At 46.7% G+C, this 23,451-nt stretch overlaps 1 protein-coding gene across 1 annotated transcript in view; it reads left to right on the forward strand.

The window, feature by feature from the left end:
* FTO (FTO alpha-ketoglutarate dependent dioxygenase) overlaps nucleotides 1-21,149 on the forward strand; it is a 427,008-nt gene extending 405,859 nt beyond the window's left edge. Inside the window, exon 9 of the mRNA XM_068991921.1 lies at nucleotides 18,807-21,149. Within this exon, the coding sequence (XP_068848022.1) occupies nucleotides 18,807-18,960 (154 nt within the window). The 3' untranslated portion in view covers nucleotides 18,961-21,149. The remainder of the gene's footprint in view (nucleotides 1-18,806) is intronic.
* Nucleotides 21,150-23,451: the final 2,302 nt, after the last annotated feature.

Consider the following 23,451-nt stretch of genomic DNA (forward strand, 5'->3'; position numbering starts at 1 on the left):
CCAAGATCTGGTACCTAAATAAATAAATATATAAATACTTTAAAACAAAATCATAACATCATAGGATGATTCAGATTACATGAATAAAGCACTTAGAATGCCGATGAGGCAAAGTAGACCCTCAAATAATGTCAGCTCTTAACAGCTGTAACTTTAAAAAAGAAGCGTGCAAACTCACGGTGAACTAGGGATCCTCAGACCAAATCCTTAGTCTCCTAAGGTGAAGTGTTAGTTGCTCAGTTGCGTCTGACTCTTTGCAACCCCCTGGAATGCAGCCTGCCAGGCTTTTCTGTCCATGGGATTCTCCAAGCAAGAATACTGGAGTGGATAGAGTGGGTAGCCATTCCCTTCTCCAGATCTTCCTGACCCAGGGATGGAACCAGCTCTCTGGCATTGCAAGCAGGTTCTTTACCATCTGAGCCAGCAGGGAAGCCCAACTCTGCCACAGATGAGCTGAGCAAGTCTGTTAACCTCAGCTTCCAACTGAGAAGGATATAAGCTAAGATGAGCTCCTAAGAATAGAGGTTGTGTCCAATCTGAAATCTAAAAGAGCCACGACTGTCAGAAATTACCCTGCTGAAACATGAGACTCCCCTCCCTTTTCCGAGAGATTCTTTACAGCTGAGCCTGTTCCTTTATCCTCATACTCACCCACTATGGAGGCATAATTCAGAGCCTCACTGGCTGCCTGTCCAGAGACCTTCTCCTGGGACAGAACTTTATAAATCATTTTAAGTTAGTGGCCATAACTCCCAGGTGCTTACACGAGACCAAGTGGAAAAGGACATTAACTTGGAACCAATTAAATTGCTGCTAGTCTGTCTTTGCTGGCCTCCTGGACGGATCTCTCCCAGAAGGCTGCTCATGTGGTCAGCCCTGGGTGAAACTGTTACGAAGGTAGAATCAGACTCCAGAGAATCCCCCTTCCTCGCACCCCAGGGAAGGCAGAGTTCACATGTCCGTCTGCTTCATCAAGGAAACAACGTGATCAGTCCAAGAGGTGACTTAAAATCATCTCATCCTTAGAAGCAGTTGCATTTTTAAATGCCTTTCCTTTTTTTCTCTGTACACTGGGGGGGGGGAAAAAATGAATGAATGGTACACTTTCTGGCCTGGATTAGAGGCCAGAGCAAGAACTGTTTGCAGTGAGGCGGCTGTCCTAAAACCTGTGCTCTCGTACCACGTGGGCAGGCTGCCTGCCAATGGCAATTACACAGATGACCCCAGCCTCGTAACTTACTAGTGGGTGCTGTGGGCACTAGGACCCAGGCCAGTCCATCTCCAGCTAGAAAGAGCAATTTAAATTAGGAACAGCAAGCTCCTTCCATCTCACCGAGCTCCCCTAGCAGCTGGGGGTGATGCGGAGAAAGCATAATGGCCCCTCAGTCGGGTAGTCTGTGCCAACTCCCAGGTGGTCTCGACTGCAGAACTGTTCTTCCAGAAAGTGTGAAATTCTAACTTAGCAGTCGGCTGAGAAGCCTGGCTCGCTGGCAGGCCAGGCACGGGGGCAGGAGGTGACAGCCGCTAATCAGGCCCTCGCTGTGCCAGCCCGACTCACCGCCGCGCCCTGGCCCATTCCCTGCTGACCCCATTCCTGTCGCGCTCAGTCAGGAGCCGAACCTCTCCACTAATCGGCCTGTTCGCAGGAGCCGGAGAGGTGACTTGTAACAGGCCTCTCGTTCCCAGCCTCCTCTATAATGACATTCTGCACAAGCAGAGTCGTCCTTTGATTCCCTGTGACCTTCTGGATTTTGGCAAATGAGAAAGCGCCTGGGATGCATGGAGAGGGCCCAAGGGTGTATTTCCTGCAAAGAGATGCTCTGGTCTTCCACCCCCGCATCTCTCACTGGTACCAGGCAAGGACGCGGCCTCGTTCATTTTTCCCTGGTGGAAAAAAGCCTTCTTTCGGAGCCAAGGGGGCTCTGAGATGAGGTGGCCGGTACTTGGCCCATGTGTGAGTATTTACCAGGCGAAACGCCGGGGCTCAGTGGCTGTCTCGCCTTGACAGATGAGAAGATGCTGTCTTAGTGCCCTTGCCGAGGTCACCCCACTAGCCAACACCCATGTGGGGAAATCACATTGCCCCCCTCCCCCCCCGCCACCACCACCACCCAGGAGAGTGAGGGAATTGCAGACCCAAGCTTTCAAAGCCGCAGCGTAGAAGGCTTTGCACCAGCCTGCGGAAGGCGAGACCCTACAAGACTGTAAGTAATAAATAGATAATGGCCGGTCTCTCTGCCTGCTTGCTCCTTGGAGATGCTCGGATGGGAACTTGGTGGCTGTGATGATTAATGAATCAACCCGCCCAGTTAACCTGCAGTTTGGAGGCCACGCGCAGCCCCTTAGGCAGTCTCTGGGCAACTCATCCTTCCTCGCCGAGGCGCCCACAGGTTTTTGTCCACAGGTGGCAACACTGGCAGCCCAGCAGAAGCTTCGGCTCGGACAATTTCAGAATTTGGTCCGCTTCTAGAAGTGCAACTAAAAAAAAAAACAAAAACCTGCTTTCAAACCGTCATTTTAGCGGGAACCCCTCCCTGCACTGACTCAGAGCCCAGCTTAGTCTTCTGTGTCTCCCAGCATCTAAGATTACCCTTCTTCCTCAGCCTGAATCCACAGCTCTCCGGAAGGAAAAGAGAAGCGAAAACTGGATGTGAGTTGCATTCGAAAGATACACTTCCAGTGAACTTTGGAATGCTGGGAGGCTCTCCTTTTCCCTTCCAGCGCAGACGGAAACAAAGCGTCAAAGTGATGCCCCCTCCCTCTCAGCCAGCCTTGGGAGGGCCCATCAGGCCAGGAAAGAGATTTAAGGAGAATATTTCACTTCATCAGCTCAACACCAGGAGTAGTTTGAACGTAGAAGTTTCTTCTCATGAAATGACCACCCAGTTCCTGAAGAAGAAAGTTTTCTGCAGAGGATGAGACTGGATCCTGTCACTTTCCTTATTAAGCCCCTCAGGGCTTTCCTGCCTCACTTAGAATACAATCAGTCTGTACAATAGCCGCCGAGGCCCTGATCTTCTCTGACCCTGCCACCTGCATCCCTTGGTCACCCTCCTTCAGCCTCCTTGCTGTTTCTCTTGACCATGCTTGACTCACGGTCACCTAAAATCTCTTTCCCCTGGGGGAGATGCCTGCTCCTCCGACTCCAGGCAGAACCATTCCCCCATCCCTCATTCGCTCTCTTACTCATTTTCTGTTTGATTTGCTCCAGAGCGTTTATCTCTCGCAGAAATTACCTTAATGTCCATTCACTGACTTCGTGTGGCAGAGAATACTAGTTTCTCATCCTGTCCCCTTTCTTTCCTTGTTCCTGAGTATAGAAACCCAGGGGTTTTTTTGTTTTTGTTTTTGTTTTAAAGCTTTTTATTTTATTTTGGAGTACAGCTAAGTACCAGTGTTGTAATAGATTCAGGAGGACAGCACAGGGACTCAGCCATACATATGTATGTATCCATTCTCCCCCAAACTCCCCTCCCATCCAGGCTGCCACGTGACATTGAACTATGCTATAGAGTAGGTCTTTGTTGGTTAACCATTTTAAATATAACAGTGTGTACGTGTCGATCCCGAACTCCCTAACTATGCCTTCTTCCCTGGCAACCATAAGTTTGTAGAATCCCAGTACTGATGGAGCAAAGAAGAAGTTGGCACATCCAGTTAAAACCCAGCACTGCCCAGCCTCTTCTGTAGCCCGGGGACTGAGTTCTAGTGTGTGAGCTAGAGGTGGAGGTTGGTTGGCTGTCTTCCTTAGAAAGAGGTGGTAAGGGTGTATTTTACCCCTCTTGCCTTCCTGCTCCTGCTTGAGATACCAGATACAGTGGCTAGGCACCTGGGCCTTAAGGTGAGCTCAAAAATGGCAGCCATCAGCTAAGAAAGGCAGAGCAAAAAGATAGGTGGAGCAGCCCGAGTCCTGGATGTCTGTGGATTGCTGTCGTGTGACCTTCCATGAAAAAGCAAAAACAAGCTTCCCTCTTTTTCAGCCACTGTTAATTTCTAATCCCTCTTGCTGGCAGCTAGATGCAATTTATAACTAATACTGCTGTTGTTGAGTCACTCATTCGGGTCTGACTCCTTGAAACCCCATGGACTGTAGCCCTCTAGGCGCCTCTCCATGGGGCTTTTCCAGGCAAGAATACTGGAGTAGGTTGCCATTTCCTCCTCCAGGGGATCTTCCCAAGTCAGGGATTGAACCAGCATTTCGTGTGTGTCCTGCTTGGCAGGCAGATTCTTTACCACCGAGCCACCTGGGAAGCCCCTTATAACTAATACATGTGCTTCCTCTATCTTCCTTCAGTAGAATAGTTACCTCCATGAGACCTGGAACTTTGTCTAGTTCATTACTGTATCTCTAGATCCTTGTGAAGTGAAAATCACTCAGTCGTGTCCAATTCTTGCAACCCCATGGACTGTAGCTCACCAGGCTCCTCTGTCCATGGAATTTTCCAGGCAAGAATACTGGAGTGGGTGGCCATTTCCTACTCCACTAGATCCTTGTACCTAGGAAATATTTGTTGAATGAATGAATGAACTCAGGCACACACACAGAGCACTAACCAAACCCCTTCTGCCCCAATCCTGTCTTGATCAGTAGGTCAGTAGGCAGGTGCTTAGTAAGCTACACTGAGTTGTCATCCTTTTTTAAAATTGAAGTATAGTTGACTTCAATATTATATTAGTTTTAGGTGTACAGCCAAGTGATACAGTTGGGTTGCCATTTCCTTCTCCAGTGCGTGACAGTGAAAAGTGAACGTGAAGTTGCTCAGTCGTGTACGACTCTTTGCGACCCCATGGACTGCAGCCTACCAGGCTCCTCTGCCCATGGGATTTTCCGGGCAAGAGTATTGGAGTGGGGTGCCATTGCCTTCTCCTACAGTTATATATACATATATGTATAAGGATTCCCCAGTGGCTCAGTGATGAAGAATCTGCCTACCAATTCAGGGGATGTAGGAGACTTAGGTTCAGTCCCTGGGTTGGGAAGATCCCCTGGAGAAGGGAAAGACTACCCACTTGCCTGGAGAATCCCACAGACAGAGGAGCCTGGTGGCTACAGTCAGATATGACCGACTGACTAAACAACAGCATATGTATATATCTATACTTTTGAATTATTTACCATTATAGTTTATTGAGTTTTCCTCTGTTCGATCACTGAACCCAGGAGCATAGCTATTTATGTGGGTAAAAGCAATTTTAATTTCTAAACATTAACTGCAGAAACATCATTCAGTTCCTAGGGGTATAAAACACAGATTTGCTTTGGCTTCAAGATGAGGACATTTCTGACATCTCTGGAGTTTGGGGCCTTGTTAGCGTAGCAATCCTGATGATACAGTTGCTTGGACTTCTTGCCCTTCTACTGAAGAGGTCCACTGAAATATAGTTTTATTCCTGTCATAAGACACCCACAGGTGGTGGGAGCTGTTTGTCATCTCTAATCTTGAACTGAAATGGCAGCTTAGAGAATCCGTGGGTTCTTGGGCTAGACTGGAATAGTGTCCAGTGGAGTCTGTGATACACATGCGTTACCTCGAGGGAATGAGAATTTGCCGGCCAAAGTCGTTTCTGAATCAGAGTAACAGTGAGTGGTAGTACTTCCAATTCCACCAGTAGAAGTGAGGTTTCCTAGAAAAATGCTGAACTAGCAAATAACCGAAATTTCAGTCCCAGCTACATGACTCTACCAGCCATGTGACTGACTTAGAGCAAGGCCTCCAGTCCTAATCTCTCCAACTGGGCCAGCACCTTTATTTCCTATCCTAGTAGTGAGGGTCACTTGAGATAAGGTATGTGGAGGTAAAGCATACTATTCATATATAGGGACGGACTTCCCTGGTGGCCCAGTGGTTGAGAATCCACCTTCCAACGCAGGGGACACAGGTTTGAGTCTAAGATCCCACATGCCGTGTAGGCAGCTAAGCCCACAGGCCGCAACTACTGAGCCCAAGAGCTACAATTCGAGAGAAGTCCGCGTGCCACAACGAAGATCCTGCATGCTGCAACTAAGACCCGCCACCACCAAAAATAAATAAATAAAATAAATATCGTTAAATAGATTTTTATATCAAATCCCAATTTTTTTAAAGATGGGAAGAACCTTAGGGACTGTCTAACCCAGCCCTTCATTTTACCGATCTGAGTACCAGTGGCCAGAAAGTCAGGGTTTTGCCCACAGTCTCAGGATAGGTTAGTGGTAGAGCTGGGTCTTGAATTTCCAGACCAATATTTTTTCCTACCCTCTCATCCTCCTTGTCTGTGGGTAATAAGATATTATCATTATTCCTCCTCTGACTGTACCTTATTCTTTTACTGTCTTCATCATAAAATGGGTGCTCTCACAGAGAGACGAGTTCGTCTTTGTACACTTGGAAGTTCCCACGATGCAAGTTGCTTTCCATCATCTGTGCTTCCCACCCCTATTTATTGTGGCTGCCATTTCCTCCTCCAGGGTCTCTTCCCAACCTAGGACTCAAACCCGCGTCTCTCGAATCTCCTGCATTAGCAGGTGGATTGTTTACCACTGTGCTGCCTGGGAAAGCCCATTTATTGCGGCTACAATGTGCCAAACTGTGCTTTAGGCTTGGAGGATATAGCAATGAGTAAAACAGAAATTCATGCCTTCAGAGAGCTTACACACACACACACACACACACACACACACACGGTATCAAGTGTTGTGGAGCAAAAAATGGGGCAGGAAAAGATGGGGAGTGGGGAGCACGGGGTTGGATACGCAGGAAGGGGAGATGCTGCTCTCTTCCGTAGGGCAGTCTAGGAAGGCCTTGATCATTGGATTATGTTTAATCGATGACCTGAAGGAACAGGGAAACGAGCCACATGGATATTTTAGGGAAAGAGTTTTCAAAGCTGAAGAAACAGCAGGTTCAAATACCTGAGAGTGTTCTTTGCCTGTTCAAGGAAGAGCGAATAAGCCAGTAGGACTGGATAAAAGTGACTAATGGGGCAAATGGAAGGAGAGACCAGGAGTAGGGGTGGGGGAGGGGTGGCTCATGTAGGGACTTGAGGACCATCGTAAGAATTTTGACTTGGGCTCCGTTTTTGTTTTTGTTTTTTTAATAGTTTATTGAATTTGTTTTGCTCCTGTCTTTTATTTTGGGGGGTGTAAGGCATGTGGGATCTTAGCTCCCCAACCAAGGATAGAACCCACACCCTTTGCATTGGAAGGCCAAATCTTTAACCACTGGACCACCAGGAAGCACCAGGACTCAGCTCTTAAATGGGTGCAAAGCATAGATTCATCAAAAGAATGGGATGTGTATGTGTTAGTCACTCAGTCATGTCCGACACTTTGTGACCCCATGGACTCGAGCCCGCCAGGCTCCTCTGTCCATGGGATATCCTTGATTAATTGGCATTCTGTTTCAGCCCGCCATTTTCTCATTCCACATTTGGACGGCCTTCCCCTGCCCCACTGTCGGTTTGGGGCTCCACCGAGTTTTCTGTGTAAGTGCTCTCGACCTATTAACGAATGTTCTTAAAGGAGAGAAGAGGAACAAAGGTCCAGTTAGCCTCACGTTCGGCATAAGGTTAAAATAAACTTGGGAGATGCTTCTCAGCCTCCAAAAACCAATTAAGCAGGTTACTTGCAAGTATTTCTAAGAACAGCAGCCCAGTGGAAAGAAACTGACAGGTGAGCAGATGGGAGAACCATCAACTCAAATTTATTTCACAGCTTACAACTCAAATGAGCATTCCAAAGTCAGAACAGCTGGCCTTTTATGCTGTAAGCCATTGTCCTTTGCTTTGCTCATCTCTCAAGAGTATGAGCGGGTTATGTGGCAGTGGCCGTCTGTCTGTCGGTCTTTGACTTTGCAGGGAAAAATCCTTTGTAGGAAATAAGCTTTTGATGTAAACCAGATTCCTCTGTAATGTCTGCTTCTTCCATGGGTTATGAAGTTTCTAGATCCTGAAAATCGACGGCTTTGACCCCTTAGCTTTCATTTTCATAACTATATTCATTATCTCTGTGACGGCTATTATCTGATTCTGAGTAAATGGAATTTAATGGAATAGTCAAAAAGCAAAAATCTTCAGGTTTGCAAGAAGAAACATTTTTTTAAAATGTTACAGAGCATCTGAAAATCACAGCTGTCTTGAATTTCTGGTGGTAAGTTATTCTGGGAGCTTTCTGAAGTTTGAGACTGTCCCATGCAAACTTTACTTAAGTTTCAGGCAACGGGGGAAGTCATGAAATTTGGAAAGGGTTATCTTTTGTCAATCATGGCCCTTTGTGGGGTACGGTGCTGACAGAGGATGGAGGAGAGACCGTATTCTATGGCTGAAAGGAGGGCTTGATACTACCCCGTGGGGATTTTGTTCCAGGAATTGCATCAAATCGGACCTTCTGCCATGTTGCAGGTATAGCATTAATATCACTCATTAAGTCATAGGGCTGTATGCTTTCCCTCCCAATGGCAGAATCACTGGCAGAATATATTTTCTTCCAAAGTGTTTGTTTTCATTGTTGCCCTTTAAAAATAATGAGTTCATTCTACTCCCTTGCAAGGAAAGTTACTCTAGACTGCTTTGAAATTGTATATCTTTTGTTGAGCACAGTTCTGCAGTGGTTCCATAGCTTTGTGTGCTGGGGAACCCAACCCGGCCTCTCTTAAAACTCCTAACCAAGCTGCCTCAGACCTGATTCATATAATCGTCCAGCCGATGTGACCTTTGTATTGTTACCCTCAGCCAGGTAGAAGTCATGCCAGTTTCAGATGACCCTATCATGTGACCAGAGATCAAAGGTCAGCAGCTCCTAAACGTTCGGCTGTCAAGGTAGCCCATTCATCACTCTCATTATGTAACTGACAAGCCGACAAATGAAGCTGGGGATAAAATTGTTTTCTACCCTCCGCCTCCTGGGCTTACACCCCAGTGGTGGGCCAAGCAGTCTCACATATTAAGTGGTTCCACGAGCCTGCCGGAGTCCCTGGAGTAAGGGGAAGGAGTCCAGGAGGCCTGTTCTCTGTACTGGCAACTCCACCGGTTGCCTCCTTAGGGGGCCAAGTTGCAGGTCTACAGGAACCAATGCTAAGTCTGGTATCCTCTGAAATGGAGATGAATTTAATATGAGTTCTCTGTGGACCCAAAGAAACCCTCGTGTCCACCCCCACCCCACCTATGACCTTCAGCATCTTCGTGGCCCTTTGTGGCAGGTTAAGATGGTGTGTGTTTTTGCAGACTGGCGCAGTCTGAAGAGTCATATGCAGAAATTCACATGAACAGGACCTTCCTCTGGGGAGACTAGCTTGGGGCTAGATGCCTTTGGGAAACTTTTTAAAACCAGGATCCAAAATTATTCTTTTGATGTCTATATTTTGGATATTACAAAGAACTGGAGATTATGAATCAGGCAATTTTGTCAAATCCCGACTCTGTCCTTTCTTGAGCTGTGAAATCTTGGACAAGTTAGTTAATCTTCTGTACCTCCACTTCTTTTTGAGGAGGACATGCATTTAATAAGAAGACTTATACAGTGTCTGGGCTTCCCTGGTGGCTCAGACGGTAGAGTCTGCCTGCACTGTGGGAGATGTGGGTTCGATCCGTGGGTTGGGAAGATTCCCTGAAGAAGGGAATGGGTACCTGCTCCAGTATTCTGGCCTGGAGAATTCTGGACTGTAGAGTCCATGGGGTCGCAAAGAGTCGGACACGACTGAGCGACTCTCACTTTCACTTTTCACAGTGCCTGATAGGTAGTGTATATGATTGTGTGTGCGTGTTAGCTGCTCAATCATGTCCGACTCTTTGCCATTCCCTTCTCTGGGCAATCTTCCCAACCCAGGAATCGAACCCACATCTCCCACACGGCAGGCAGATTCTTTACCATCTGAGCCACCAGGGAAGCCCAGTGCATAAGATTGGCTATGTTTAATGTTTCTATTACTATTATTCCTATTCCTTTGGTCTGAGAGGAGATGTCATCAGGGAATCAGGGGCATGAAATAGGATTTCTTTATAGGATCTCCTATAGCAACAGAGCCTCTGAAAAACTCGTAAGGGCCGAGGGGTAAGGAGATGGCAGGGTTACACAGTATAATCATGTGGGTTGGGAGGAAGCCCTAGAGGAGGCAGCAGATTGTACTGTAGAAGGGAAAACCATGTGCCATCCTCCTGGGCCCTGAAAGAAAGAACAGAGATGCCTTTCAGTTCAGTTCAGTTCAGTTCAGTTCAGTTCAGTCGCTCAGTCGTGTCCAACTCTTTGCGACCCCATGAATCGCAGCACACCAGGCCTCCCTGTCTATCACCATCTCCCGGAGTTCACTCAAACTCACGTCCATCGAGTCGGTGATGCCATCCAGCCTTCTCATCCTCTGTCGTCCCCTTCTCCTCCTGCCCCCAATCCCTCCCAGCATCAGAGTCTTTTCCAATGAGTCAACTCTTTGCATGAGGTGGCCAAAGTACTGGAGTTTCAGCTTTAGCATCATTCCTTCCAAAGAACACCGAGGGCTGATCTCCTTTAGGATGGACTGGTTAGATCTCCTTGCAGTCCAAGGGACTCTCAAGAGTCTTCTCCAGCACCACAGTTCAAAAGCATCAATTCTTCGGTGCTCAGCTTTCTTCACAGTCCAACTCTCCCATCCATACATGACTACTGGAAAAACGATAGCCTTGACTAGATGGACCTTTGTTGGCAAAGTAATGTCTCTGCTTTTCAATATGCTATCTAGGTTGGTCATAACTTTTCTTCCAAGGAGTAAGCATCTTTTAATTTCATGGCTGCAGTCACCATCTGCAGTGATTTTGGAGCCCCCCAAAATAAAGTCTGACACTGTTTCCACTCTTTCCCCATCTATTTCCCATGAAGTGATGGGACCAGATGTCATGATCTTCGTTATCTGAATGTTGAGCTTTAAGCCAACTTTTTCACTCTCCACGTTCACTTTCATCAAGAGGCTTCTGAGTTCCTCTTCACTTTCTGCCATAAGGGTGGTGTCATCTGCATATCTGAGGTTATTGATATTTCTCCAGGCAATCTTGATTCCAGCTTGTGCTTCCTATTAAATGGCTCAGCAAGCCATTCCATTGCCAAAAAGTATCCCTGATTTTTATACTAGCAAGAGATCTCGGGACCTTGCCTTTTCCTCTCCTGACCTCTTGGAGATACTATCTGAGCACCATATCCCTCACCCCAGTGCTGCTCTTCTTTGGTGGAGCCTTTGCCACAGGTCACAGTGGCTCTTTCAGTGATCCAGAGTGGGATGAAGCCCTGGTTCCATACACCAGGTGGACCGGAAACCCTGGTCAAAAGAAATTCCGTTTTGGCTCCCAAGTTGGAACTCTGACACTCTGCTATTTATGGTTACTAGGCTACATAATATATTAATATTATATTTCAGAAAATTATAGGTAATATTGGTGTTGAGGAGAAGAATTAGGAACTATGAGAACCACTGTTTACATAGAAAATGTTGAGTTCCTAACAAATGTGGAAAACACAGCTGTTAATATTTACAGCAGCTGGGCTTTGCTTGGGTTATTCCCTTCCCCTCCCAATGAGAGAACAGTATAGAATCAGAGTTGCTGTTGTTTACTCACTAGGTCATGTCCGACTCTTCGCAACCCCATGGACTGTGGCCCGCCAGGCTCCTCTGTCCATGGGATTCTCCAGACAAGAATACTGGAGTGGGTTGCCATTTCCTTCTCCAGGGGATCTTCCTACTGCTGCTGCTGCTGCTGCTGCTGCTGCTGCTAAGTTGCTTCAGTCGTGTCTGTGCGACTCCATAGACGGCAGCCCACCAGGCTCCCCCGTCCCTGGGATTCTCACCCAAGGATTGAACCTGCATCTTCGGCATTGCAGGCGGATTCTTTACCACTAAGCCACCAAGGAAGCCCACGCGTAAAGTACTGCTTGTCTTTAAACACTGGAATTACTCTGCCTGGCTAGATGTTTCTGTTCTACTGGGCCTGGGGAGACTAAGAACAGAGAGCATTCAAGCTCGCGGATTAGTCTGAGCGCCATCCAAAGCACAGAAGCCATTGAAGAAATTGTTACTCCTTTATATTGTTATTTCCCACTGTTTTCATGCTGGTCCTGGCAGTTGGGTTTTGCAGGTTAAATGTATTAATCGATTTGATGTGACTCATCAGGATTTTCTACTTGAGTGAAGCCCTTAAACTTTGGTGCTGGTTGACACTTTGAGGGAATGAATATATTCTGATGTGGCCGATATCCTGAAAAAGGCTTCTGTTTGATGTGACTCAGAAGGACGGCCAACTCCTCAGTATGAATGAAAATTCCAGAAAAAAACTCTGACTTGGAGAAGAGTGCACTTTTCTCAGGGTCACCCCAGGAATAGGAATACCATTGACCCTTGAACAGATTTGAACTAAGAAGATTCCCTGATACATGGATTTTTTAAAAAATAAATATACAGTCAGACCTCTGTATCTGGATACATAACCTGAGGATATGGAGGGCCAGCTGAAAAGGATATGAGCATCCATGGATTCTGGTACCCAAGCAGGGGATTCTGGAATCAATTTCCCCAAAATAATTGGGGGATGACTCTATATACCTGGGGATGACTGTCTATACCTGCGGATAACTGTATGATTAGAAGTAGTTTAGGCTCTTAAAAGATAAAGGAGTGGGACTTTTCTGGCGGCCCAGTGGTAAAGACCTCACACTCCCACCGCAGGGGGGCATGCGTTCGATCCCTATTTGGGGAACTAAGATCCCACATGCCACAAAGCACAGCCAAAAAAAAAGAAAGCTTCATCAAAAGATGAAGGTGTATCTTTTACGTCTGTAGACAAAAGATACTTATGCTCTGAGAACCTCAAAGTCATTGGAATGAAAAGAAGAAAGTTTTATCTGTTCATTTGCTGTAATTATTGTTGTAGAAACAGGATGAAAACATTTTGGTCCTTTCTTCCCCTGAAATGGTTTGGAATCTCCTGAATACCTGATTTGGTGAGAATAGCCAAGGAGTCAGGGGATAGGGCCTATTTTGGTCCAAATGGGAATCCATAAGAAAGATGGAACATGGTAGAAAGGGCGGCCCATCCCCTGCTTTCCCACCTGCCACTGAATTAACCTTGCGTGAGGCAGCTCTCTTGTGAAACATGGTTCAAATGCCAACCTCTTCCTCTTTCAGGTTATTGTGAAATCAGTGCTGCGTGTTAAGATTCTTCAGGACGCTCAAACAATATACAGAATGTACTTACTTTATCAGGAGTTGCTCTCTTCTTTCACATTAAAGAGTTCTCTCTTAGGAGTTTGTTTTCCTTGTCTCCTCAAGGCCTGTGCTCGGTAATATTTAATCCATCACGTTCTAGTTTCTGGTACTTCTTCTTTTTTTTAATGCTTGCTTTATCCCAGTCCATCTTTTAGTAGGAACCATTTCTCCCGAAATCTTGTCATTTCATCAAGCATACTTAATGGAAATGTTACCTGTCCTTCTTTATTTGTCGCAAAATTTAAGGACGAGGAGGAAGACCGTACATGTTTTCTTAAAATCAATGGCCAGCACATTACTGTAAAACCTATTGATTAAAAACACAAAGTATAATGTTAGTCATTTAGTCTGTGAAGTGATGCAATAAGGGAAGAAATTTATCCTCTGACTCTTGCATTAACCTTTTATTGACTGCTTGCATACCCATAATTAACACACACTTTAGCTAAAGTGGTTAATTTCAGCATGGCGACCAGTGCTCCCTAATGTAGCTGCCGTCCTGATGATCCAGATGGAAGTGTAGCCCTGGGGGAAATCAGCGAGCAGTGGTGCCCTGCATGAGTTACACCTTGGGCGGGGACGAGGAGGGGACCTCTGGACAGTTGGCTCACAGACCAGCCAACATGACACCTTTCAGCCGCTTCCTGTTACGTCACTAGGTTATTCAGGGAGAACCCTTCCTCAGTAGCAGGAGTTTTAAGGGTGGCTTATATATAGAGTCCTTTGAATTGAAATAATGTGATTTTCAGAGGGAGAGAGATAAAGTATATGTTGTTTTCCTCTGCTCCCCTGGCAACGCTCCATAAAAGGAGCAGGTTTTTTAAGTGAAAGTGAAAGCCACCAAGGCTTCCCTGGTGGCTCAGATGGTAAAGAATCCGCCTGCAATGCAGGAATCCTGGGTCAGGAAGATCCCCTGGAGAAGGAAATGGCAACCCACTCCAGTACTCTTGCCTTGAAAATCCCATGGACAGAGGAGCCTGGTGGGCTACAGTCCACAGGGTCACAAAGAGTCGGACACAACTGAGCAATATCACTTTTTCTCTTTTCTAAGTAGATCTAAGTTTATTTGTTAATCCAAAGCATTCAAAAGAGGATTTTTTTTTTTTTTAAGGATGGGAGTAGAGAGTACAAGGTGGAAAGGGGAAACTGTAACTTTCTTAATGTTTAGCTGAGTTTTTTGCTGTTTAGCTGAGTTTCTTACTATTTAGCTTCTCTCCTCTGTCTGTAAGAAAAGAAAGTGAAGTCGCTCAGTGGTATCTGACTCTTTGCAACCCCATGGACTGTAGCCTACCAGGCTCCTCCATCCATGGGGTTTTCAAGGCAAGAGTACTGGACTGGGTTGCCCTTTCCTTCTCCAGAGAATCTTCCCAACCCAGGGATCAAACCCGGGTCTCCTGAGTTGTAGGCAGATGCTTTTACTCTCTGAGCTACCAGGGAAGTCATGTCTGTAAGAGATGGAACCAATTCCACTCAAACCACATGGCCAAGCATCGGGACGGGACAAATTCCCCATAGGAAAATTAGAATCTTCTTTGTGGCAAAGATGGGAATAGACACAAGACAGCCAATGTCCACCACTGTCAGGATTCCTAAATCATTGCTTAAGAGAACTCAGGGCCCCTTGATTTTGCAAGAACCACAGAGTATGCATGCTGAGAAACCATCCAACTTCGTTTCCTGGAAATGCCAAGTCAGCCTGAAACAACTGCCACTGAAGTAGTCCAACGACAGTGCCTATTAAGAATTCTGGGTCTTCAGGAGCAACCGCTAAGTCTTTTCTGAGTCTGAGTAGTTTAGCCTGTCACTGGAGAGTTGCAGCAGCTTGCACACATAAGCCTTGGCATCCTGGAATGTCACATTGTGCTAGGATTCAGCCTCAGGCTTCATCTGATTCAAGCCAGAAAGAGTTGCTCTGGCTCTCCAGTTTCCCGCACAAATAGCCAAGCCACAGGCCACCCCACTCAGTTCATTGAAGGGAGGGGCAACAGGCAGCCCCCTCGTTGGCGTCTTCTGTCGTCACTGGAGACACCAGTTCACTACTGGTAGGAGAAGTAACAATACTGACAATTCAGTTCAGTTCAGTCGCTCAGTCGTGTCTGACTCTGTGACCCCATGAATTGCAGCAGCCAGGTCTCCCATAGTGTTTAGTAATAATGTGCCAGGTGGTGTGCTAAGTACTTCACATGTGTTAATCCCTATAACTTTCACAACAAGCCCATACATAAGGTACTATCATTGTCATCATCATTATTCTCAGTGAGAAACTGAGGTTTGGTGAGTTTAGGATACTCCAGATGTCAGGCCCCTGGGTAGCGGCAGTAACTCGTGTCCAGAGGACACCTTCACCACTGTGCTTCCCCATCTTAGGAAATTAAGATGAGGGAGAGACTGAATGCGTGGTTTGAGCAGGAGCTTCCTTGGGAGCTCAGTGGGTAAAGAATCCATCCTCAATCAGGAGACCTGGTTCAATTCCTAGGTCAGGAAGATCCACTGGAGAAGGGATAGGCTACCAGCTCCAGTATTCTTGGGCTTCCCTGGTGGCTCAGACAGTAAAGAATCCACCTGAAATGGGGGAGATGTGGGTTCGATCCCTGGGTCGGGAAGATCGCCTGGAGGGAGACATGGCAACCCACTCTAGTATTCTTCCCTGGAGAATCCCCATGGACAGAGGAGGCTGGTGGGCTACAGTCCCTGGGGTCACAAAGAGTCAGACACAACTGAGCAACTAAGCATAGTACAGGAAAATACGCCTCCAAGTCATTCTCAAGCCTTTCTTTTTTAGTCCCAGTATCTGGCATGGTGTTGAAGCAGATGGTATGATTTGAGTCAGGGCTGACTGTCCTTTCTTGTAGGTGGATACAGGACCTCAACAGCAAGCCCTCTGTGGAGCCCAGTCATGATCATTGACAAACTGGCAAGGAGGGCTGAGCATTAAAGGAAGAGTTTGGTTTTGTTTTGCAGCTTGCAAACTCTTAGTGTGGCATGTGGAATCTAGTTCCCCGACCAAGGGTCGAACTCGGGTCCCCTGCATGGAGAGCATGGCGTCTGAGCCACTGGACCACCAGGGAAGTCCCTAAAGGAAGCTCTTTAAAGTGCTCTTGAGGGGACTTCCCTGGTGGTCCAGCGGCTCAGACTCTGCACTCCCAGTGCACAGGATGCAGGTTTGTTCTCTGGTCAGGGAACTAAGATCCCACATGTCTCAGAGCAACTAAACCCTAAATTAGTGAACTCTAAACTACTGGAGCCCGTGGGCCACCACTAAAGGGTCCTTGCCCTGCAATGAAATATCCCACATGATGCAGAGAAGATCTTGAGTGCTGCAACCAAAACCCAACATAGCCGAATAAATGAATATATATTAAAAAAAAAATAATGGGATCTTGAAAGATCTGAATTAAGGCCCTGAAGAGCCCCAGCAAGGGGTTCTGTCTCTAGTCCAGAGGGAGGCAGCCGGTATACACAGCTCCTAGCCTCTCAGGACCAGCATGAGAAGGAGGTAGTCCCCACGTCCGTCAGCCCTTCCACCAGAAGAACAATAGTAGAAAATCAGAGCAACTTCACCCAGAAGAAAACTGGATGGGCTTCGGACATGCGCAATACAGTGTCAGCAAACATCCACGGCAGGTGTTCATATTTCTAATACTTTCTCAAAATGAGAGGGCCAAACCCATCTGACAGGTGAAAAAGCATCTCTATTGACTTTGGACAAACCTTACGCTAGCCGAGGTGGATCAGCACTTATCATAGCCCTTTAATCTGCCAACCAGGATAATGTGTGCAGAGATCATTTCCCTGCCGTGAGATGGAAGTGCTCAATTTGGAATAACTCTCCCTGTCTGGTAAATTGAGCCTTACTCTCTGATTCCGAGGCCGAGAGACAGCGCAATTTAAAAAGCTTCGCAGAGTTCCTTTGTAATTAGTCGCAGCTTCCCTTGAATATTAATTTCTCCCCCATCCCTTTCATGTGATTTAGAGACTATATCTCTAGAACTGAAGTGAGCGGCAGCGTCTCAAACACCTATTATTATTAAGTAGTCTGTAGAACGCGCCTCTGTTCTTCGGAGCTGCGTGCGCTTATCAGGGCAAACAGTTTAATATTTATGCTAAGAGGATTGTCAAAAGCAGCTTCTGTTGCTTTAATTCTTGTTTTAAATAAATAATGAGAACATTTAAACACATTACTCTTCTTGGGGCCCTGAGGTCAGCTAATCTTATTATTTATGAAGTGATGTGCTACATAATAGTACTTAGTGCATGTTAACAGACGCTATTATCAGGGCCCGATGCGGAGAGCCGAAGATATATTGGAATGTTATGTGTAATGTACGACGGATTGAGTGCACAGAATGCCGGTGGAGCAATTAACCACCCGAGAAAATAGGTGTAAAGTTGAAGTATGTTTTCCCATGGGGATCCCCTCACCATTAATAATTCCCCAGAGGAGAAGATGTCTTTTAGTTAGGAGCCTTCTCGACCATCAAGGCTTGGAAATAGGGTCGGGATGGTCCATTCTTTGATCTCTTCATAGGTAGTCCTACACGGAAGGCACATGATGGATGGGTAGGGCCACTTTTTTAATTGATTTAGAGGATAAGGCCGAGAAGGTGGGGGTGGAGTGGCAGAGGACCAGGCAATTCTCCCAGATGTACTCAAGAGTAATTCTTTTTGGGGGCACGCACTGTCCCCGCCTCCTGCTCCAAGAGAACAGAGAAATTGTTCATTTCTTATTGCAATCTGTGTTTTCTTCTCTCTGATCCTCATTTCTCAGATACATAAAGCCAAAGCCACCGAGTTTTCCCAGGTCAATTTCCAGTAAGTTGGTCTCTTGGAGAGGTAGCTGCCTGCCAAGGTGTGACAATGTGGCCCCAACTTTTTTCCTCTGAGGCTATAATTTAGTTGCATATGATAATTAATTTCTCTACTATTGATGAATAATCCATTTAATAAAAACTGTGATTTAAGTGTTTTCCTTAGGGAGTCACTCTTGCTAGCCTCTTAATTTAATTTTGTGGAAGTTTTCCCCACCTATTCATCAGTGGAAATGATTATTAACCTCTATTTGCATATATCCTTATAAATCGGTCTCTCCTTGGAGTGCCTTTTTCCAAGCACAGCAAGCTGGGACACTTGTAAATCTCCAGGATCTCCGAAGTCAATCCCAGTCTGTAATATTGTTTAATCTATTCTTGGACATTTTAATGCAGTAAATTCAATTTAATCTTTCCCAGTAATCTAGTAATACATGGAAATCCCACAAACATTTAAATCTGATAATGGTTTAATCACACACTTTAAATAACAGTCGAGATAATGAAAAAATAATTCACCATTTTAAAGGCAGAGTAACTGAATTTCCCTCCATGATTGGCTTCTACAAAGCCCTTGAGAGATAATACAAATCTGGGAATTGAAATAAAGAAGTTCCAGTCTCATTGCGAACAGTTCTTCCTTCTTATAAACACACCTGCTTTCTGCCTCCCAAACTCGTCCTTCTTTCCTCCTATCACCACCGTCACAGCGGATTGCCAAGGTTGCTCCAAGTTGCCTGAGTATGGGTCTTGCAGTCCTTTCTTCCCAGGAATTAACTGCCTATTCTTACTTTTCCAGGTGCCAGTCTCGAATTGCCCGGACTTTACCTGCTGATCAGAAGCCAGAGTGCCGGCCATACTGGGAAAAGGGTGATCCTTCAATGCCTCTGCCATTCGACCTCACAGAGATCGTTTCTGAACTCAGAGGTCTGCTTCTGGAGACCAGGCCCTAGAGACAGAGCACAGCTCTCAGGTGGAGGAGGAAGGCTATTTTCAGTTCCTCTTCTCCACCCCTGTCATGGGCTTAGGCGAGGGCAGTATGGGGTAGACCTGGCCTTGAGATTGTAGAAACTGTTGAGATGATAGAGAATGGCCTTGGAGATTATTTCCAGTTGGGAACAATTAGGGAGTGGAACCCATGAAGATTAAAATGTTTGCAAATGACACAGTGTTATAGTGATTTGGTATTAAATTAAAAATACCCAAAAAATATAATACCCCCCCCAAAACAAAACAAAACTATTCCCCTCTTGGATTTTTAATGCAAGCACCAGAGAGATGAGAAAGAGGTCACTCCTGAGGCCTGGGAAGTGACCAGGGTAAACCCGGCCTTCGGCAGAACCTAACCTACTTTCCTCTTTCCCAAGCCTTTGCAGAGTCCCTACAGGGGATCTCTCAAGTCATGGAGGAGAAGACCGAATTTAGAGGCGTTTAGCCCATTTTCTCAACACACCCTTCAGAGGCTCTGCGGTCCAGTATGGTAGCCACTAGGTAGATGGGGCTTCTACCATTTAAATTCCATTTTAATTGTAATTAAAAATTCAGTTCTTCAGTTGCACAAGCCACGTGTCAAGTGCTTAGTAGCCCAGGTGTGGCTTGAGACTACTGTATTGGACATAGAACGTTTTCATCATGGTAGAAAGCCCTGCTAGACGATACTTCTGTCAAAAGTTTGAGAGCGAGAGAGTCAGTCTTCCAGTTCTCTAGCTGCTCTCCCCACCAGCAAAATAAATGGAAAGAGCAATGCCTCGTTGGAAAGTAGTCTCTTTCCCTTCTCTAAGACAGCCAAGGTTGTGAGCCCTGTACTCTGCACACAGGAATAGAGTAGTGTTGAAGATTAAAATAAAACTGACATCCTGCCTTTAGGAAGTTCCCCTGATCTAATGAAGGAGACAAAACTCTGTTTACATTGCTTCTTGGATTTAACCAACACACTGCATATTTCTTTTCCTTTAGTTCCCACATTCACACATAATGGCTAGAACTGAGGCTTGAAGAACCCTAGTGCCCCATCCTGATGATGGCTGGAGCACCAGAGAGACGAGAAAGAGGTTAGAACTTGGGCTTTGATTTTCGAGTGCCTAGATGCAAATGCCCACTGGCTTGTGATCTTTGACGTGTGACTGTGCCTCGGTTTCCTCATCTGTATAATGGGGATACTACAGGCACACCAATTCCCAAGGGGAAGATGAAATGAAATAACCTAGCTACAGATTTAGAACAATCTCTGGTACCCAGTTAAACACACAGTAAATAATATTAGTAAAATATTATATATCAGCAAGCTGACCTGCTGTAGGCATTTTCCCCTCCCTTCCTCAATCTTGGTGCCAGTTTGTCTCATGATGTTATGAACCCACCTCTCCCTTTCGGGCCTGGCTCTCACCCTGTGGTGGCCCCAGAAATCACGAGACTAGTCAGCCCCTCTCCCCGGCCTGTCACCTCCTCTTGTCATCTGCAGTATTCAGGAAGCTGAGGAGCTTTTTTACCCATTCAGAGGTACCCTGAGAACTAAACTCTCCCGCCGTCAGAATCTCACCTGTTCAAGGTATGGGCTCATTTCTATGGAGTTAACCTCAGAGAGATCATGACACACAAGGCAGGCGGGGTTTCACCGTCTTGAGACTCTCAAATCTTAGATGAGTTCCCTGATGCCCTTAAGCCTCAGTCTTCTCATCAGTAAAAGAAGAAGTGCTCCCTCTTATGGTTGCGGGAAAGATGAAATGAAATCATGGAGGCAGGGTGTGCAGGGCAGCCTCGGGACCACATAGCCTCGTGTTTTATTTCACCCCCCGGAATGTTTGTTCCTTGTCATAGTTCATGAGGAGCCAGTATTTAAAAATGGAAGATTTCATATAACATAAAGACGTGTGCATCCTCTTTAAAATTCAGAGCATCCAGCAGCCTCCACCCTGACATGGCAGAGAGCTAGGTAGCATCCTCTTAGGTGGGGCATGAACCCTCCGTGGCCCCCGTCGCTCCCAGTTACCATTTATTGTGAATCTGACCATCTTTGCCCCTTCATGTCAGCACTTGCTTGCTTGCACCCGTAGAGTAGAAATAAATAATAATTGTGTGCTTACCCCAATATGTGTGTATTACTATCCAGCTATCGTTGTGGACTGCTTGTACTAATATGCCATGTACATCATCAAATACACATAAACAATAAAAATATTGAAAGGATGAGATAAGAAACCGAGAGTGCCTGCTCTGTCTCTCCTTTCGCTGTTGCAGGTGAGCATGCTTCCTGGGCCCAGGGGGGTGGCGCGGGGGGGTGGGGTAGCAAGTGAAGAGTGTGCTCAGGGTCTTTCAGGTGGGGAAACAGCCAGTCAACACCTCCAGCTGCTGCTGCTGCTGCTAAGTCGCTTCAGTCATGTCCAACTCTGTGTGACCCTGTAGACGGCAGCCTGCCAGGCTCCTCCGCCCCTGGGATTCTCCAGGCAAGAGTACTGGAGTGGGTTGCCATTGCCTTCTCCAAAGCACTTACAGGAGTGAATCCAAAAGGTGAGATCATGTTTTCTCAGAAGTGGTGGCTTTCAATGAGCTTGAGCTCAGCGTGTTTGAGGATTACCTATGCTTGCTCTTGGAGAGGGGTAGGGTAGGTTTCAGACAGGTAGAGGGGGAAGGGCAAGAGATGATTAAAAAAAGGGGCGGCTGGGGACACTAAGCTGATAATCAACTCAGTTCCTGCTCCTCTCCCGTGAGCTACTGAAGGACTTTTCTGGGGACATGGGCCATGTGGGGCGCAGGGAGGAAGCTCTGCCCTGGGACCACCTTTAGTCAGCGGTCATCACTGCTACCTGTAAGGCTTCCCCATCCCCTGGTCCCAGCTATCATCAAAAAGTTATCTGAAAAGATAGGTCCCTTTCTGCTAAGATGCTACTGACTTTCCCCTCCCACAGACGTTTCTTGACTACCTACTGCACCTCAGGGGCGTGGTGAGCCCTGGGCATCCAAGGAGGTCCCTGCCTTCCAAGGGCGCCCGTGTACCGACCCCCATGCTGGAGCGGGGGATGTGGTGACCCCAATAGGAACTTAACTCTATAGTGGGAAAACAGTCAGCCTGCAAATAAACAACACGATGGTTTCCAATCATTTTCAGTACCAGGATGGAAACCCCTAAGGCAAAGGACAGAGCATAGCTGGGGACTGAGGAAGTGTGGCTTGGCTTAGGAAGTCCAGGAAAGGGGGTGATGGGTGAAGAGCTTCCCAGGAAAGGGAACAGCGGGTACGAAGGCCCCGAGGCTGGAAGGTGCTTAGAGTGGGAAGATCAGGAAGAGAAAGGACCACAATGGCAGAAGCAGAGAAACAAGGCCAAGGAGGGAAGGAGATGCAGGTGGGGCGGAGGCGGGACCAGCGTTTGAATGTGATTGTCAAGTGCCCAAGAAACACAGAAGGCTCTATGCAGGAGGGTGGGGGTCATTGGTGTGAGAGTCTTATGGTTCCAGATCATTGCCTGGTTGCTCTCTGGATTCCGAAGGGTCTCAGCCCAAAGGCACGGCTTTCTAACCAAGAATTTCCTGATTCCTGGGGCCAGGTGGAGAAGATGTCCTGCCAGCTCCTCCAAGAGCATGAGGCGGCGCCCCATCCTCCTGTTGCTTCACTTCCAGCAGCGCCCACAACTTTGTGTCCACCCCGCCCCCCGCCCCCCGCTTTCATGGGCAGCCTCTGCTCAGGGGAGTTCACTAGAGAGAAGGTGGGGGGTGATCGTGGCATGGCTTGTCACACAATTTTAGTAATAAGCTTCCAAATCCATCACTAACCAAACCGAGGGGTGCTAGAAATGAGATTCCATCACCCTATTAAATGGACACACCACATTCAGTAGTTTTTTGGTGTGTATTTCGAGGGAAAGTATTTTGGAAAGCAACATTTTTTTTTTTTCTTCCCTGATCTAGTTAAGGCTGATTTTTACCACTGGGCAAATTGCATACATTTGGATCTGTGCCACGCTAAATACTGTTTATTTTGGAGATCTGTCAGAGGCAAGCCCACGGAAGACGGGGCAGGGGGTGGGGGTTCTTATTTGAAAAGGCAATTCTCATCCAAACAGATTGAGAAGGACCGAGGAGCAGTGCGGATTAAAATGCGCTGAAGTGGTAATACCGTTTATCCAGTTTGCCTTTGTTACTTTGCGATTAAATGGTATTTTTAATTAAGTTTCATTGGGAGCCATAGGTATGGCAGTGGTGAAATCAATTTGACAACCATAAAGGGGGAGGGAAGGCCCAGGAGTGTTGTAATGATTGTGGCTGCAGGGAGAGCCGAGCAGCTCTAAGAGGCTGGGGTGAGGAAGGGGAGAGGCAGGGGACGGGGAGGAAGGAGCGGGCAGCAGGGATGACTTCCTGCACGATGTCCAGGGCTCCCGGGGCTGCTGCTGCATCTGGGGGGCTGGTTGTAGGGATTATCAGGAAAAGGGGTACACCTGGCTCTCTCAATTA

This window comes from Capricornis sumatraensis, chromosome 20 (genome assembly GCF_032405125.1).
Source record: "Capricornis sumatraensis isolate serow.1 chromosome 20, serow.2, whole genome shotgun sequence".
Lineage (NCBI taxonomy): Eukaryota > Metazoa > Chordata > Mammalia > Artiodactyla > Bovidae > Capricornis > Capricornis sumatraensis.